Source organism: Danio aesculapii, chromosome 22, assembly GCF_903798145.1.
Source record: "Danio aesculapii chromosome 22, fDanAes4.1, whole genome shotgun sequence".
Classification (NCBI taxonomy): Eukaryota; Metazoa; Chordata; class Actinopteri; order Cypriniformes; family Danionidae; genus Danio; species Danio aesculapii.
In genome coordinates, this window is record NC_079456.1 from 11,177,004 (window position 1) to 11,194,330 (window position 17,327).

The 17,327-nt window shown below is 36.9% G+C and overlaps 1 protein-coding gene across 1 annotated transcript in view; it reads right to left on the reverse strand.

Moving 5' to 3' along the window:
* Positions 1 to 17,327, reverse strand: part of stab1 (stabilin 1) — a 70,127-nt gene that overhangs the window by 27,671 nt on the left and 25,129 nt on the right. The window contains exons 25-48 of the mRNA XM_056447685.1: positions 14,911 to 15,066; positions 13,031 to 13,126; positions 12,842 to 12,937; positions 12,489 to 12,536; positions 12,022 to 12,149; positions 11,835 to 11,943; positions 11,654 to 11,731; positions 8,613 to 8,714; positions 7,827 to 7,931; positions 7,618 to 7,752; positions 7,421 to 7,549; positions 7,291 to 7,344; positions 6,518 to 6,631; positions 4,505 to 4,700; positions 4,299 to 4,394; positions 4,160 to 4,205; positions 4,011 to 4,090; positions 3,782 to 3,907; positions 1,881 to 1,954; positions 1,724 to 1,795; positions 1,516 to 1,635; positions 1,375 to 1,422; positions 1,214 to 1,294; positions 943 to 1,098 (exon numbers count right to left, since the gene is read on the reverse strand). Of these exons, the coding sequence (XP_056303660.1) occupies positions 943 to 1,098; positions 1,214 to 1,294; positions 1,375 to 1,422; positions 1,516 to 1,635; positions 1,724 to 1,795; positions 1,881 to 1,954; positions 3,782 to 3,907; positions 4,011 to 4,090; positions 4,160 to 4,205; positions 4,299 to 4,394; positions 4,505 to 4,700; positions 6,518 to 6,631; positions 7,291 to 7,344; positions 7,421 to 7,549; positions 7,618 to 7,752; positions 7,827 to 7,931; positions 8,613 to 8,714; positions 11,654 to 11,731; positions 11,835 to 11,943; positions 12,022 to 12,149; positions 12,489 to 12,536; positions 12,842 to 12,937; positions 13,031 to 13,126; positions 14,911 to 15,066 (2,445 nt within the window). The remainder of the gene's footprint in view (positions 1 to 942; positions 1,099 to 1,213; positions 1,295 to 1,374; positions 1,423 to 1,515; positions 1,636 to 1,723; positions 1,796 to 1,880; positions 1,955 to 3,781; positions 3,908 to 4,010; positions 4,091 to 4,159; positions 4,206 to 4,298; positions 4,395 to 4,504; positions 4,701 to 6,517; positions 6,632 to 7,290; positions 7,345 to 7,420; positions 7,550 to 7,617; positions 7,753 to 7,826; positions 7,932 to 8,612; positions 8,715 to 11,653; positions 11,732 to 11,834; positions 11,944 to 12,021; positions 12,150 to 12,488; positions 12,537 to 12,841; positions 12,938 to 13,030; positions 13,127 to 14,910; positions 15,067 to 17,327) is intronic.

Genomic DNA, 17,327 nt, shown 5'->3' on the forward strand with positions numbered 1-17,327 from the left:
CAGTAACTCAAATAACCACTCGTACAACCGAGGTATGCAGAAGAGCATCTCTGAACACACAACACGTCCAACCTTGAGATGAATAGGCTACAGCAGCAGAAGACCACACCGGGTGCCACTCCTGTCAGCTAAGAACAGGAAACACCAAAATTGGACAATAGAAGATTGGAAATACATTGCTTGGTCTGATGAGTCTCAATTTCTGCTCCGACATTCAGATGGTAGGCCCAGAATTTGGCATCAACAACATGAAAGCATGGATCCATCTGCCTTGTATCAATGGTTTAGGCTGGTGCTGGTGGTGTAATGGTGTGGGGGATATTTTCTTGGCACACTTTGGGCCCATTAGTACCAATTGAGCATCGTGCCAGTGCCACAGCCAACCTGAGTATTGTTACTGACCATGTCCATCCCTTTATCACCACAGTGTACCCTTTTTCTGATGGCTACTTCCAGCAGGGCAACGCACCATGTCCTAGTGTGAATCATCTCAGACTTGATTCTTGAACATGACAATGATTTCACTGTACTCAAACGGCCTCCACAATCACCAGATCTCAATCCAACAGAGCACTTTTAGGATGTGATGTAACGGGATATTGGCATCATGGATGTGCAGCTGACAAATCTGCAGCAACTGCGTGATGCTATCATATAAATATGGACCAAAATCTCTGAGGAATATTTCCAGTACCTTGTTGAATCTAGCTGTACCTAATAAAGTGGCCAGTTAGTGTATCTTTACATGCACATATTTGCAATATGTTGAAATATAAATCCCATATATGACATATTTTTAAATACTGTATGTGAAATTCAAACTAGTTCCTTTGTGTCCTATTTTTATATTGTCATATATCAGATTTTCATATGGGCCAAACCACTGGTAATCCGGTTCAAATAAAAATCTGATATTGGGGGGAAGAAGTGTTTGAAGCTCACATCTCTAACACTGAAGCGTAATTTATATCCATTTGCGGTGACAACTTCTTTAACAGATTTGAGGTCTGATAAGTGCAATTCTTCACAACTGACGATGTGATAACGCAGCAGCTCTGAACCGTGACTCGAATTGATCCACAAATCAATCTGAGGATTCTGTCATGACAAGGAAATATAGAGAGAACAACAGAGGAATTTTTCAGATTAGTGCAAATGTATCAGTAAATCCCATTATATTGGTGTAATGAGGTTGTGTGTCTGCACACCATACCGAAAAATTTGTGATGTAATCAGCATGAGGAACAAACACAGTAAAAGGGCCTCGACCGACCCAATCTCGGAATCTAAATGCCTATAAAACACACATATTTATTGTGAATATTTTTTTAATAAATCAAGGAAAAAGTATATTAATTTAACATTTGCACTTACGCCTAAATTATTTCTGAACCACATTGCTTCCGGACTGCGAATAATCTCCTGCAACAAAAAAAGATGCGATTTAGTTGCTGTTTCTCATGCTTTGCCAATTATTAGAATTATCTTAAAGTTGTAGTCTTAAATGATACTAACTCTACTGACAGTCCCTGTACACTGTAAACCATCCCCTTTATAGCCAATATAGCATGTGCAATTGCGTTCCCCAGCACCGAGGTATCTGCAAACAGCGTTAACACTGCAGCCCCCGTTATCCTGAAAAAAAAGGTTTTGCATACACAAATATTGCATATGAGATGAGGATTTAGCTATAATTAGATCTTAAATCTTCAAAATCTGTTACCTTTCGACAAGGATTAACTGCTAAACATCGATGACCTTGGGAATTAAAACCAGGCCTGCATGCACATGCAACCTGGCACAAATGTAATAACAAATGCATTGCTCAGCATCTTAACAATGAATTCATGTTAACTTTTATTGTTAAACTCAAAACAAACCCTGTTTGGTCCAGTCTTCATGCATATGGCATTCTCATCACATCCTCCATTGTTCACTAAGCAGGCGTCCATTTCTATAGTGAAAACACCATTTTGTAACTTTAAAGATCACATGAACTAAAAATAAAAACATTTCAGATGTTAGTTTCAGTCTACTAGCTTTAAGGACATCTATTTGTTGGTGTGCTCCAAAACAGTGACAAAAATCGTGTTCAGGAGATATAAAACCACGTAAAGCTTGTAGTTTCTGCCTAAATCTATCAATGTTTTTTTTTACATCACGTCATACTTCAGTTTCTAATCAAAGCTTGACCAATCAAATGCTCTCTAGTATCTGACATGCCCCGCCCCCTTGATGATGCTTCTCGTTTGCTTTTCATTTGATGCGTTTGATCTCAACCGCTCTCTCACTGGCAGAGCTGTGATTAAAACAAAACGCTATTGGCTACTTTTTAAAAAGGGGAGGGGCTACTTTATGTCCCACCCTCTCGTCGTTTTCAGTTGAGATTTTGTCAAACATCAAATCAAAATGCACCTTTAAAAGCGTAAACACTCACAGCAATGATAGTTGGGCCCAATACTGAGCCCTGTGGTACACCCTAAGTACATATCGCATAATTTATTATCAAGTTCACCAGCATGGCCCACACCACACTTTGAGCTAGACTTTACTTTAGGGATGAAAGGGATGGTAAGAGAACAGTGGGATGAAGGGGAGTAAGAGGATGACTGGTAAACAGGTGGGTAGGTGATCGGGCGTGCTACTATGCCCAGAGACTCAGAGTGAGGGTACAGTCTCTGTAATAGTTTGGTAGAGTGATTGGACCCCCCGATTCAACCTACATGTAGGAGTGAAGAGGGTTATAGGATTGTGAATGGGAAGTGAGGAAATGGAGGGGGGGAGGGTGGGTTCAAAAGAACGAGAAGAACAGTGCTTGAGGGATGGTCTTCCTTAAATAAGTTTAAGGGAGTAGGTGATTGGTTGAGGAGACAAAGTGAGGCGTGGTTCCGCCGCTGAACCTTTATTAACACTTTAACTCTATGATGATTTTAATACTATAAACCTAATGTAAAACAATACATATAGCATGTCAATAACGTTTGCATGACAACAACATTTGTTCAGGGCTAAACAAACTGTTAAAATGTTAAAATGTTAAAATGTTCCTCAGATTTAATGATGCATCTGATTTAAGGGTGTGTTTACAATTGGTTGTTTGGTTCAATTAAAGTAAACTTAAATAACCAAACAAACATTGGGTTTCTGACTAAGGTATGAATGTAGCATTGACCAAAAACATCTAAATTAGGGATGCCTGAAGAAAAAAAATGTAAAAAATAAAAAAAGTCAATTCCGAAATAGATTCCAATAAACAATAAATTCATATTTTGTGATTATAATGTTCAAATAATCTGCAGTTTGTGCACCCAGGAGAATAAAAAATGTAAAATGATGTATTAGCAGTTTTGGCTAAACCTCAATCCTCAATGTTCATCAAATATTTTTGTATAGTTTTTATTGTATAAAAGCCTACAAATTAGCCTCTAGCTAGAAGCCTAAATATGGAGCTGCTTGAAATTGTAACAACTTTAAACAGCATTTATGCCTATTGAATAAACTTATGACTAAACTATTTTAAATATATTTAATATACAATAATTGAACTATGTTGCCCAATAATTTATTTGTCCAATAAATACCATGCATCCCTAAATTAACAAAAAAAGAATGAGATGTTTCAAGATGATGCTATAAAAATGTCATCTTGGTGGCGATATTGCTTTTTAGAGTTCATCGCAGGGGTCGGAAATGTGAACACAACCTAAAATGTTTTTTTTAAATTAGATCTATTAACCTATCTACGTAAATAGATATTCTGAAAAGGAAATCATGCTTTTACCGACACATATGACCCCATCACCAATGTAGTTGGTTGTACATGTGCAGGTCCTTTCACCAGGTGATGTTTTTGTGCAGTTTGCGTTTATTGAACATCCACCATTGTCTTCGGCACATGGGTTAATTTCTGTGGACGACATATGCAAATATTTCTCATTACGACTAGGAATGTGTAAAAAGGATGGGATCTACTTAAATGGCCAACTTAGCAAGAAAACACACAAACAAACCTTCACAAGAAGTCCCGTTACCCTTATAACCAGCTGTGCAGGAACAAGTTGGAGGAGTTCCCGAATCTCCCGAAATACAGCTGACAGATGAATAGCGTTTTATTAACACAGATTAAAAACATTCTTAAATTGATATATTTTGTACTTACTTAGCATTTACATCACAAACTCCACCACAGGCATCATTAACTACCACTGAAAAATATGCAAGTTTGTGACGTCAAGAACATGAAGGTGAAAAACATGTTAGCTAACATAAAAAGGTTGCGGTTTGACCTCAATACTGACCAACAGAGCATTTCACTCCCTTCCAACCTTTGAAACAAATGCACTGCCCATTACCCTCCAAGCCGTCCAAACATTTGCCATGTTCACAGTGACATTCTGCCAAACAAAAACATTAGTTTCACAAGGGATTCTTCAAAATATTTCAACAGTAGTCAACAGAAGGGTTGTCAAATAGAAATAGACGTTAGCATTAGCATAGATGCTACCTGACTTGCAGTCTTTTCCGTATCTCCCGGGTTCACACATCTCACAGGCCGTTCCATGAAAGCCTTCTTTACAGAGACATTTGCCACTGCCGTGCAGCCCGTCCTCACATTGGCCATTGTTGGAGCACCAGCTATCCAAAGTCCCGGGGCACTTTCCACAATCATGCCCAAAGTATCCTGGACAGCAGGAGTGGTCCTGGGAGAAGAGTTATTATGAGGTTTCAGTTTGGATCAGATTCGAATTTGAATTAAGATGTGAGAGATGTGATGAGAGTTGTAGGTCTAGTCCACATCCCTACTGAAAAAAACAGCTTAAACCAGCCTAAGCTGGTTGGCTGGTTTTAGCTGGTTGACCAGCCTGGTTTTAGAGGGGTTTTGGCCACTTCCAGGCTGGTTTACAGCCATCTCCAGCCTGGTCTTAGCTGGTCAGGCTGGAAAATGACCAGCTAAAACCAGCTTGACCAGCCTGGTTTTAGCTTCTCCCAGCCTGACCACCTAAGACCAGGCTGAAAATGGCTGGAAACCAGCCTGGACATTGCCAAAACCCCTCTAAAACCAGCCTGGTTGACCAGCTAAAACCAGCCAACCAGCCTAGGGTGGTTTAGGCTGTTTTTTTCAGCAGGGATGTACATGCGAATATATGTAATCATACAAAGTTCCACTTTTTGTGGCAAAGAAAGATAAACATGACTAGGGATTTTTCATTATTCCAGAGAGTAATTCAAACCAGGAAAAGAAGTCATTATTAAATGCAGGTTTCTCATGATCAGGTCTGGACGAGGTCATTGAAGCAAACTACTGTAACTTTAAACAGTTCCCCTCTAACGATGCTTTAGGCCGATTGAGCATCACCCCTATCCAGCACTATTTTTCACATTAAACACTCCCCTTTCTGGGTTGGTGCCCCAGTGATAGCAGGGATCCTTGTACCTTAGGTTGCTCCCCCACTCCCCCACTGAACCCCTCGTTGGCCAAAAGGGGGGTCTTACCCATCTTGGAGAATCCCCCTCGTGCCATCTGGTCAACTGCAACTCACACTGATTCAGTCACATCCAAAAACATAGCTCCAACTCTAAACTCAAACATCCAGGCTAATGCTAAGGCTCCGAGTTCCTCTGATCAGACACAAAAAGTCATCCATAGTCCAAGTGCTATTACAACTTCAACTTCATGAACCTAAATCTGTTCACCTATATCTTCTCTCCCATGTCAGGGTGGGCATTTATTTGGTTTCTTTTCTGGACTTTGAAAGTCTCTGGACTTTTGGTGTCTATTTGCTGTCTGGACGAGGATCTAAAATATCTTAATTTGTTTTCTAAAGATGAACTGGACAGGTTTGATATGACATGAAGGTGAGTAATTAAAAACAGAATTTTCATTTTTGGGTGAAATAATCCTGTAAGCATTCATTAAAATGTTGAGTTTTCAGTCTTTTGAATTTTGTCATGGATTCTGCATTTTGGAAGGTGGTGTGAAGATCATTCAACCAGCAAGGAACAGAGAATATAAAGGTTCTGGAAAGGTAGGATTGTAAAGCAATGTTCCCTACTTGTAATTTAAAACCTTGAGTTAATTTTACCTTGAGTTACCTGTATTATGAAAAATTTCTGAGCCTGTGCCTAAAATACCTGTACCAAGTCCATCCAAGAACGCAAACTCATTTGAGTACTCCAAATGTAGCCACAAGACCAGTCTTTAAAACACAAACGGAGACCTTTTTATTGAAATCTGAGAGGTTTCTGTCCTCCATCAGTTCAGGTAGGTTAAACCCAAGAGAACCCTATAGGTCAAGGAGAAATGGTATTTGTCTGTGATTGGATCTCGTCTGAAACTGCTTATGTGTCAAAGATAACCACAGTCTTTGTGTTTAGAATTTTTGGGTGAATCAACCCTTTGAAATGCACCACTTACCATGCACTCTTCATCTGAGTGCTCTCAAGTATGTTTAACAAGACCGTGGCTCTTCAAAGCATTGGACAATGAGTTTGGGTGCTTAAGATTTGGGTGAAATACCTTTGTTGTTCTCAAACAGTCCATGAGACAGCCTGGTACACTCTTTCTCTTTTTTCCAACTCTTGTCCTGTATTTACAGTTACTCTTCATATTTTGTGGGAACTTGGGCTGTGTCTGAAGAAATGAGGAAGAGAACAAACAATAAATAGCATTTTACCGTCTTGAATCTTAAGAACAAAATAAAACAACAAAGGACTCTATAGAACCAGAGCTGGGTAATGGATTATATGTCATCTGGATTACATAATCAGACTACAGTTACTTTTTTATGGATTACTAGATTACATATTATTTACACAATTGCACGGAGTTACAATTTATTGCTTCTGCAAATTTTGTCTCTTTTTTTAACGTATATATTTTGATATTAAACCGCTGCTTATATAGGTTCATGATTCTTCATGTTTGCAATGTCATTACTGTTTTTCTGTTTTTCACTGATTCTGTCACCATTTTTAAAATAAAATATTTGATGTCGCTGTGATATTACTGTCAAACTCTCCATGTAATATCCAACTTGAAATAGAAGCTCTTGTTGGTGATAAAGGATGGAATTTATTTTTTATTTTCTCTTAACATAGAATGAGATTGACAACAGCTAGAGGTTAGCACAAAAGCAATCTAAATGTAATCCAAAAGTAGTCCGATTACATTACTATAAATGTGTAATCTACGAAATTATATTACTGACTATAAAATTTTGCCATGTAATTTGTAATCAGTAACTGATTACATTTCAAAAGTAATCTATCCAGCTCTTTATATAATCTTACAGGTTTGGCACTGAAGGGACATTGCGGTGCAGCTTTACAATCTCCACAGCGGCCCTGCAAAGAGAGCAAATTATTCTTAAAATTGTTACACAACTTTAAAAGTAATTCGAAAATACCAACGGAAACTTACCGTAATTTTTAAAATCACATCTTTACTGCAGTGGTTCTTGTGGAGGTCCAAGACTCGCGGGATCCCGAACACTATGCCGTGCCTCGTCTCAATGAAGCTCATGTTTACGGGGACGTCATTTGCTATTATCTGGAGTTCAGAAACAGTTAGCAGTGACTGTTTTTTTATTTAAGAAATAAACAGAATCAGTGCAATACCTGGTTTTCAGTGTCCACAAAGAACATGATCTGAGTCCCGTTTCCCAAAAACGTGTTTTTGAAAAGCCTGTCGCTCAAGTGTTCAGGAAAGAGCTGCTCGCTTAGAATCACGTGATATTTTACAATCTCCTTACTCTGTTGGAAAGAGATTCTGTCAAGTAATACCGTATAATAACGTAGTTTTTGTTGCGCAAAAATGTTCTACTCACCAGTTGTGTAGCGTTCGTTTTTCTCAGGTACTCCTGTACGGCACTGTCATATGGGATCAGAATGGTGTAATCTCGAGTTGGGATGCTGTTTTCCAAGTTGTAAAGCTAAAACGATACAAAAAATAAGTAGAGAATACTATTGTATATGTATGTTACAAAACCAGTTATGAGATACAGCACTTCCACACTGCATGTAGCCCCAGTTTATTCATTCATTCATTTTCTTTTTGGCTTAGTCCCTTTATTAATCAGGGGTAGCCACAGCGGAATGAGCCGCCAACTTATCCAGCATATGTTTTACGCAGCGGATGCCCTTCCAGCTGCAACCCAATACTGGGAAACACTCACACTCATACACTGTGGCCAGTTTAGCTTATTCAATTTATCTATACCGCATGTCTTTGGACTGTGGGGGAAACCGGAGCACCCGGAGGAAACCCACGCGAACATGGGGAGAACATGCAAACTCCACAGAATGGCAACTGACCCAGCCGGGGTTCAAACCAGCGACCTTCTTGCTGTGAGGTGATCGTGTCCACTGTGCCACCATGATGCCCAGTTTATCCCAGGTTAATTTAAAAGTGGGGTTAGCATTGCTTTTAACCAGGAAAATCAGTAGTTTTTTTTATGAAGTGGTAAATGTTAACACTTCAACAGCCAATCAAATGCCCCATTCACATGCTTTGTTAACCCTGTGTGAAACTGAGATAACCCAGGATTACATTTAGCCAGGGTTTAGGGTTAACTAAAGTCCTTAAGTAAGCTGAAATTTCATACAAAACACACCAGTGCCGCCTGCCGGAAAAGGCTGAATTCTGGCGTGTTGTTGAGGAACTTCATCAAAGTGGGAGGTGGTGGAGGGAAATCCGACAGGGGGGGTCGAAGAACCTGTGACAAAAACAGCTCTCATCAATTTCATTTTCACATTTCAATAATTTTTAATTTGCAGAAAAGTTTCATGTCTAAACTAGATCAAGTGAGTAAACTCCAAGTGATCCTGTTAAATGATTTAAGGCCACAATGCCTAGGCGAACTTATAACGTCATAAATGTTTAGCACTACATTGTTTCCAAGTTGTTGCTATGCAGTTGCTAACATGTGGGTGTTGTTATAAAGTTAATTTGTGTGTTCAAAATGTCTTTAGGGTGGTTCTTTGCAGTTTAGCATACTGCTGTTGTAGGTTAGGTTTGGTTCTTAGGGTCTTGCTAGGTAGCTGGTAAGGTTTTCTGAGACATTGTTACATATCCTGGGTGTTACATATTTGCTCTACATGTGTTTAGGTCAGTTTAGTAGTTGATAGGACATTGTCATGTGGCTGCTAGAGTATTTTAAGGTAAATTTTAGGGTGTGGCTATGTTATTGCTAAGATGTTTAGGTGATTAGGTTAAATTTAGATCATGACATTAGGTAACCAAAGTTCAATGTCTAGCCAGCGTCTAACGACAACGTTATTTTGACGTCCAATAACAACGTAAATTTACATTGATATTTGGTTGATTTTAGGTTGTGTTCAGAAAGTGACCAAAATCTGACATCTGATAGATGTCATAGTGGTAACATCCACGCAACGTCCAAGTGTAACATGATTAGACATTGATATTTGGTTGATTTTAGGTTGATCTTAGGTTGGATATTGGACATTGGGTTCTGACGTCAACCCGATTTTAATTTCCAAACAAAATCCAACGTCCCCATGACATTGGGCATAGGCGGAGGGTGAACAAACTCCAGGGTAAGGCTAAGATATGTGCTGCCCTTTAATTAAAAAAGATTTTTAAAGATTTGCGACCGACCAAGAAGAGGTTTCCACAAAAGCACCGCCTATCAAACGTCTTATATTCAACACGCACATTAAATTATTTTATTAGATTCATTTAACTATTATAGTCACTTTCGATATGCAGCCAGGGGCCAGAAGTTTTAAAATGAGTGGACCTAAATAGAATGGACTCTTAAACTGTATAATAGCTTGTTTCTTATATTTATGATCTCTGGTAATATACTAAATGATTTAACAAGTGGCATTTTTAAATATCCAACCCTTTTGCAAAAATAAATAAATTGCAAAAATGTGTCAAGAATCCGAAATCATTCACTTTGCCACGAGGCAAATCGAACAGAATCCAGCCACTCTCCCTGGGTTGCAGTTTAGGCTTTTTGAGGGGCCCTTGTCCTCCAGCTGCAGGGTCTGTGACCCCAGCGGGCTACCCCAGAGGCCAGCTACTGTCCCTGGGTGGCAGTTTGGGCTCTTGAGGGCCCCTTCCCCTTCAGCTGCAGGGTCTATGACCCCAGCAGGTTGCCCCAGGGGCCAGCCACTTCCCCTGGGTTGCAGTTTGGGCTCTTGAGGGCCCCTTGTCCTCTAGCTGAAGGGTCTGTGATCCCAGCAGGCTGCCCCAGGGGGCAGCTACTGTCCCTTGGTGGCTGTTTGGGCTCTTAAGGGCCCCTTGCCCTCCAGCTGGTCTCTGACCCCAGCGGGCTGCCCCAGGGGCCAACTACTGTCCCTGGGTGGCAGTTTGGGCTCTTGAGGGCCCCTTGCCCTCCAGCTGCAGGATCTCTGACCCCAGCAGGTTGCCCCAGGGTCCAGCCACTCTCCCTGGGTTGCAGTTTAGGCTCTTGAGGGCCCATTGTCTTCCAGCTGCAGGGTCTGTGCCCCAGCAGGCTGCCCCGGGGGCCAGCTACTCTCCCTGGGTTGCAGTTTGGGCCCTTGAGGGCCCATTGTCCTCCAGCTGCAGGGTCTGTGACCCCAGCAGGCTGCCCCAGGGGCCAGCCACTCTCCCTGGGTTGCAGTTTGGGCTCTTGAGGGCCCCTTGTCCTCCAGCTGAAGGGTCTGGGGCCCCAAACAAGCTGAACTTGTAATTCAACAATAAATATATAAATATAAGCATTTTTAAACTGTGACGAAGATACTGAACTAATTTTATTAAGCTAGAAACAACAAGAAAAAGACAATGAAAATATGACAACATAAACTAGCAGTTTATTTGCGTTATCACGGGCTGTGGTAAACTTATAGGCTCTAATAAATTAGAGGCAACCATTGCAGAGTAAAGGTGATCTAGTAGCCATTAGCTAGCGTGAGTAATTGTTTCTTTAAACAAGATTCATATTATTCAAAATACAAATTAAAACATAATTAAAAATCTTGACCTCCCATTACCCCTGTAGAAAACACAGCAGAATTAAAATGCAAAACAAGATTACTACACTAGGCTAGAATACTACGTTACAATGAAACAACCAAAATAAGGGATTTAATACTGAAAACAAGTTAAACCAGGATAATATGTTATACCTCTCCCGTAATACTCATTTGTCATTTTATTTCTTATGTCATTGACCAGCAAATCAGAAATGTCCGCTGGCCAGCACTTTCTGTTATGTTTTCAGACTGCCAACTCCAGTCAAAAACAGCGCTCATCAGTGCAAAGTTGGACAGTTCCATTTTTGTGCCGAGGGGGGCTTTGAATTTGATTGACAAACTTACAATAACTAAAGTGTTCTGTTAATCATTAACATTAAATTACATTCATATTAAGCCTTACACCCGTTACATGTTTTCAATGCATTTTTTTTCATTGCTGCTATCTCCGTGGTCTCTGGCCAGGGGGAGGCTAAGCCTTCCCCAGCCTTACACACGCTCCGCCTATGACGTTGAGGTACAATGTCAATATGACATCATGTTGACGTCCTGTGCCTGCAGGGAAGTTGCTGTTTTGTTGTTAGGGTATTTTCATTTGTTCATATGTGTTGCTGTGTAATCACTTTGGTGTTCTACGTGTTTTGAGGTGTTGCCATGCTGTTGCTAGGGTGTTGCGCAGTGACATTACCATGTCTATAATGTGAATGCACCCATTTATTGCCTTGATATCCGGAACAAGAATTGTCGCATTGCTGATCATGAGCTCCTAAGGACGCAAGGGTGAAAAGGTCATATCACAACAGCAGTTAAAGATGACCACTTTACAGTGTTTAATTTATCAGAGGGGAGCAGGTTTGTTTGAATCTTACCCTGCCATTGCTTTGAACCTCCCATTTAGTCATGCCTATTGTCTGAACGGTTTTACCAGCTTTCTGCCTCAAATCTTCAGAGGTGTAGATGCCCTCTAAAAAATGAACTCTAAAGAGAAATCACACACAAATTTGATCTCATGGCATTTAGTGTCTTAAACGATCATTTCTCAACCTGAATACTCACTGTAGAAGGTGAGGCAGCCTGTAATAATCAAACCAAAATGATTCTTCTGAATCGCTCAGGTTTTTGAAAGCAGCTTTGGATGGAACTAAAGCTGTGACCTGGCTGTCAGTCTCAATCACTTTGTGTCTCTGCAGATAAACACAGACATGTAGAATAATAATTCTTTATATATTCATATTTTCATAAAATTTCATAAATGAAGTGATTAATTGAGGATGTATCTGAGTAAAGACTCCAATAAACTTTAAACAAATCCAACAAGTTCTCATAATAATGTCTGTTTTTCTCACTACTGTCATATTAGTTTCATTTTTTGTTATTAAGAGGAAAATGCACTGCATATAAATACATATTACATTCACATATTACATTTTATCAAAAAGCAGTGTCAAGATGTTCGCTAAGAGACATTTTAAAGTTCTTTTAACACCTAAATGAGTGTATTGGAGCCTTAAGGATGCACTTACCTGAAGGAAGCGATTGAAATTATAGAATTCTGAGTTTCCATCAAGCTCCTGTAAATAAAAACATTCATTCAAATTTAACAGTTTAACATCATTTATATTTTTTAAGACAATTTTTTCCCAAATTTGATTAAAAATGTAAAAAAAATGACCTTTTGTTTTTTAAAACATGAAATATTACAAATTTAATTTGAAATGATCATTAAATCTCATAATATTTTTCTACATGTCAAACGAAACTTTTTGACATGTACTTTAAAACCAAATGTGAGTTAACAAAACACAACATATTTAGTTTTAACTAATTAAAACAATTGAATGCTTAATCAAATGGATACACAAATGCTTCATCTTACCACAAGCATATTTCCATAACACGAGAGTCCATCGCCTTCAAATTCGCTTGGGCATGTGCATTCACGTGTTCCCGGGCTTGTCAATTTACACTTGGCCTGGAAGCATTATCATTTACATTACAATTCTGCCATAATGCAGACATGTACAGATAAATTTAACAGATAAATCTGCGTGACTGAAATACAGACCAGAGAATGGCAGCCTCCGTTATCTGACAAACAGGGGTTGACGATTTTACAGATGATACCATCTCCCATGTAGCCTTTCTTGCAGTTACATTCATTCTGACCAGAAAAATAAGTAGAAAAAATTATTAAACAAAACGGCCAACTGATAGATGAACTACTATACAAATAGTACATTTTGGCAGATTCCAAATAAGCAATACCTCTGTATTTCTTGAAAATATAATATCTGTATATTATTATAGTCTGATAAATACAAGATATAACTGAAATTTAATCTACCAATATACCAATATAAGGACCGAATACAAATATTAAAATATAACTGATAAATAACTGTTTACCATTGACTTTCAGCTAGGGATGTAATCCAATAACCAATATATAGACCGATAAATAAAATATATCTCCCATATTAACTATTATCAATTACTTTCACTTTTTGATGGAATGAAATGGAAATTTTGGCAAATACTGACAACCGATAACTCTTTACATTTGAAAGCCGATAACAGATATATAGACCTATAGATGCAAAATATCACCTATGTAAACTATTATCACTGACTTTTTCTCCTAGAGACGGAACGAAATGGAAATTTTGGCAGATATCGATAACCGATAACTCTTTAAATTTGAAAGCCGATAACCGATAGACTTACCGATACAATACAACTAATATTTAAACCATCATCACTGGATGATGTTATGGAAGTTTTGACAGATACAAATCCAAATACAATATAACTCTTTATATTTGGAAGCCGATATCGATATGATTAGATAGATAAAGACAATATATAAGTACAAAATAAATTATCACTGGCTTTTAGCTAAGCGATATGCAAATTAGTCAAATGCTGCTAACAGATGACTTGTTATTTTCATAAGCAATTTAACTGATATCATAGACTGATAAATAAAATATATAACTGAAATACAGACTTTTATCGCTGACCTTTGGCTAAAGATGCACCGATATGGATATATTAAATGTCAAATACCAATAACAGATGACTATATTTAAAAACCAAAAACCGATGTTATAGGCAAATAAATACAATACATAGCTGATACAACTATTATCACTGGTTTTTGGCTATAGGAATGTAGGAATATGTCAATTTTGCAGATACCGATAACCGATTATTCTTTATTTTTGGAAGCAAAAAACGAATACCCCGATATAAAACAATCAGATATCTGAAAGTCAATAATAATCAATATTATAGACCAATAATTACAAAACATAACTGATATAACCGATATAAGTGAGATAACCGATAACTCATTATATCTGAAATTCAATAATCAATATTATGGACCAGTACACACAAAATATATCAGATTAAACCGATATAAACATTTTGTTGAATACCAATACCACATTACTCTTTACATTCGAAAGATAATAACTGATATTATAGACCGATAAATAAAATAAATAGCTACATCGACAGATATTAATCTTTTTTTCTGTGCTTATTTACACATACAAATGCAAACAAATACAGTGGATAACTAGTTTTATTTTAAAACTTTAACTGCTAAATTACTTACAAATGCCAATTCTTTTTTTTATATGTACACCTAGAATGCCTTAAGAGTGAGCAAGTTTAATGTGAACTCTTTAACCATACAAGTTGTGCGTCAAGTTTCTTTGTGTATATTTTTTACTGAAAAGTTAAACTTAAAGCTTCATCAGTATCTTCACAAATACACTCAATAAATAAACAAAATGGCATGGCAGACGAACATAATGACCTGATTTAATAAATGTTACTTATTACATTACATAGAGCACACAGTTACACGTTAATACGAAATGTTACCTAAATGAATTGCTTTAATGTATCTTTTGGTCTCACTTTTAGGATCATTACCTGTCCTGGTGCAGTGGATGTGCAATCTGCATTTTCATGACATCCGCCACGACTCTCCAGCTGACAGTTATTGATCTCCACACACAGACTTCCATCACCCGTCCATCCCTCCATACAAACGCAGTTCACCTTTCCTGCATTGTATGAACACACAGCCTAAAAACAACAACAAAACCCAGATTTACATTCAACATGAAATCCAAATGGACTTAAATAATACCCATATTGTGCTCATTTTAACAGTGTAAATCACATATATACAGATATTTTTCACACTATTTTCAGTTGTTTTCAATATATTATCATATTTGTGCAAAGGTGTACGTCAAATATTGACCCGGCATACATAATGCTACAGTTTTAGTCATTTTATAGACAAGTGTGAATGGGGTCACCAGTATCCAAAAGAATGCAAATAAAATACATTGTAGTTATGTTTTTGTACCAGAAGGGGGCGTTTTAATTATTCCATTTTCAACTAAAAACTAATTTACGCAACAAGTTTTTTGCGGATTTTTTTTTAAATGATACAGCTATTGTCCATGTGTAAACTACAACTTAGTAGAAGACATAAGCAAGCACTTGACAACCAAAAACAATTGTGGACTACAGGACTGCATGTGCGCTATATAAGTGTTTCCTTACAAAGTCCCATTGCCACCTACTGGCCTGGCATGCAAAATACAACATTTTTAGTCATTACTGTAGATCAGTGTGAATCATTTTTTGTAATATGCTGTAAACAACCACAATATGATACGTCATACCAAATGATGTCATACCAAAAGTTTATTTATGCTAGAAAAAAATACAGGTCTGATTATAAGATTAGATATTGATTAGAATTAGTTTTTTTAAACATTACAAATTAATAATGTCCTGATAACCTATATCTACTTTGATTTTACTCTCTCAGGCAGCAACTGCCAGTGATGAATATATAAAAATAATTGGCAGAACCAGATAACTGATAACTTTTTATATCTGAAAGCCAATAATCAATATTATAGGTCAGTTAATACAAACTATAATTGATATAACTGATATAACTGATAACTCTTTATATCTGAAAATCAATAATCAATATTATAGATCAGTTAATACAAACTATAATTGATATAACTGATAACTCTTTATATCTGAAAATCAATAATCAATATATTAGACCAGTAAAATAACTGATTTAATCTATTATCACTGGCTTTCAGCTAGGGATGCATCGATATGAAAACTTTGCCAGAACAGATTACTCTTTATATTTAAAGCTGATAACTGGTATTTTAGACTAATAAATAAAATATATAGCTGATATTTAAACTATTATCACTGAACTTTAGGTAGGAACGCACTAAAGTGGAAATTTTGACAGATACAGATACGTGATTGCTATATATTTTTGGAAGCTGATAACCGATATTACAGACAGATAAATACAATATATAATTTATATATAAACTATTATCACTTGATTTGGTTGGAGATATGATGCTGATAACCGATATTACAGACAGATAAATACAATATATAATTTATATATAAACTATTATCACTTGATTTGGTTGGAGATATGAAGCTGATAACCGATATTACAGACAGATAAATACAATATATAATTATATATAAACTATTATCACTTGATTTGGTTGGAGATATGAAGCTGATAACCGATATTACAGACAGATAAATACAATATATAATTATATATAAACTATTATCACTTGATTTGGTTGGAGATATGAAGCTGATAACCGATATTACAGACAGATAAATACAATATATAAATATATATAAACTATTATCACTTCATTTGGTTGGAGATATGAAGCTGATAACCGATATTACAGACAGATAAATACAATATATAATTATATATAAACTATTATCACTTGATTTGGTTGGAGATATGAAGCTGATAACCGATATTACAGACAGATAAATACAATATATAAATATATATAAACTATTATCACTTCATTTGGTTGGAGATATGAAGCTGATAACCGATATTACAGACAGATAAATACAATATATAATTATATATAAACTATTATCACTTGATTTGGTTGGAGATATGAAGCTGATAACCGATATTACAGATAGATAAATACAATATATAATTATATATCAACTATTATCACTTGATTTGGTTGGAGATATGAAGCTGATAACCGATATTACAGACAGATAAATACAATATATAATTATATATAAACTATTATCACCTGATTTGGTTGGAGATATGAAGCTGATAACCGATATTACAGACAGATAAATACAATATATAATTATATATAAACTATTATCACTTGATTTGGTTGGAGATATGAAGCTGATAACCGATATTACAGACAGATAAATACAATATATAAATTATATATAAACTATTATCACTTGATTTGGTTGGAGATATGAAGCTG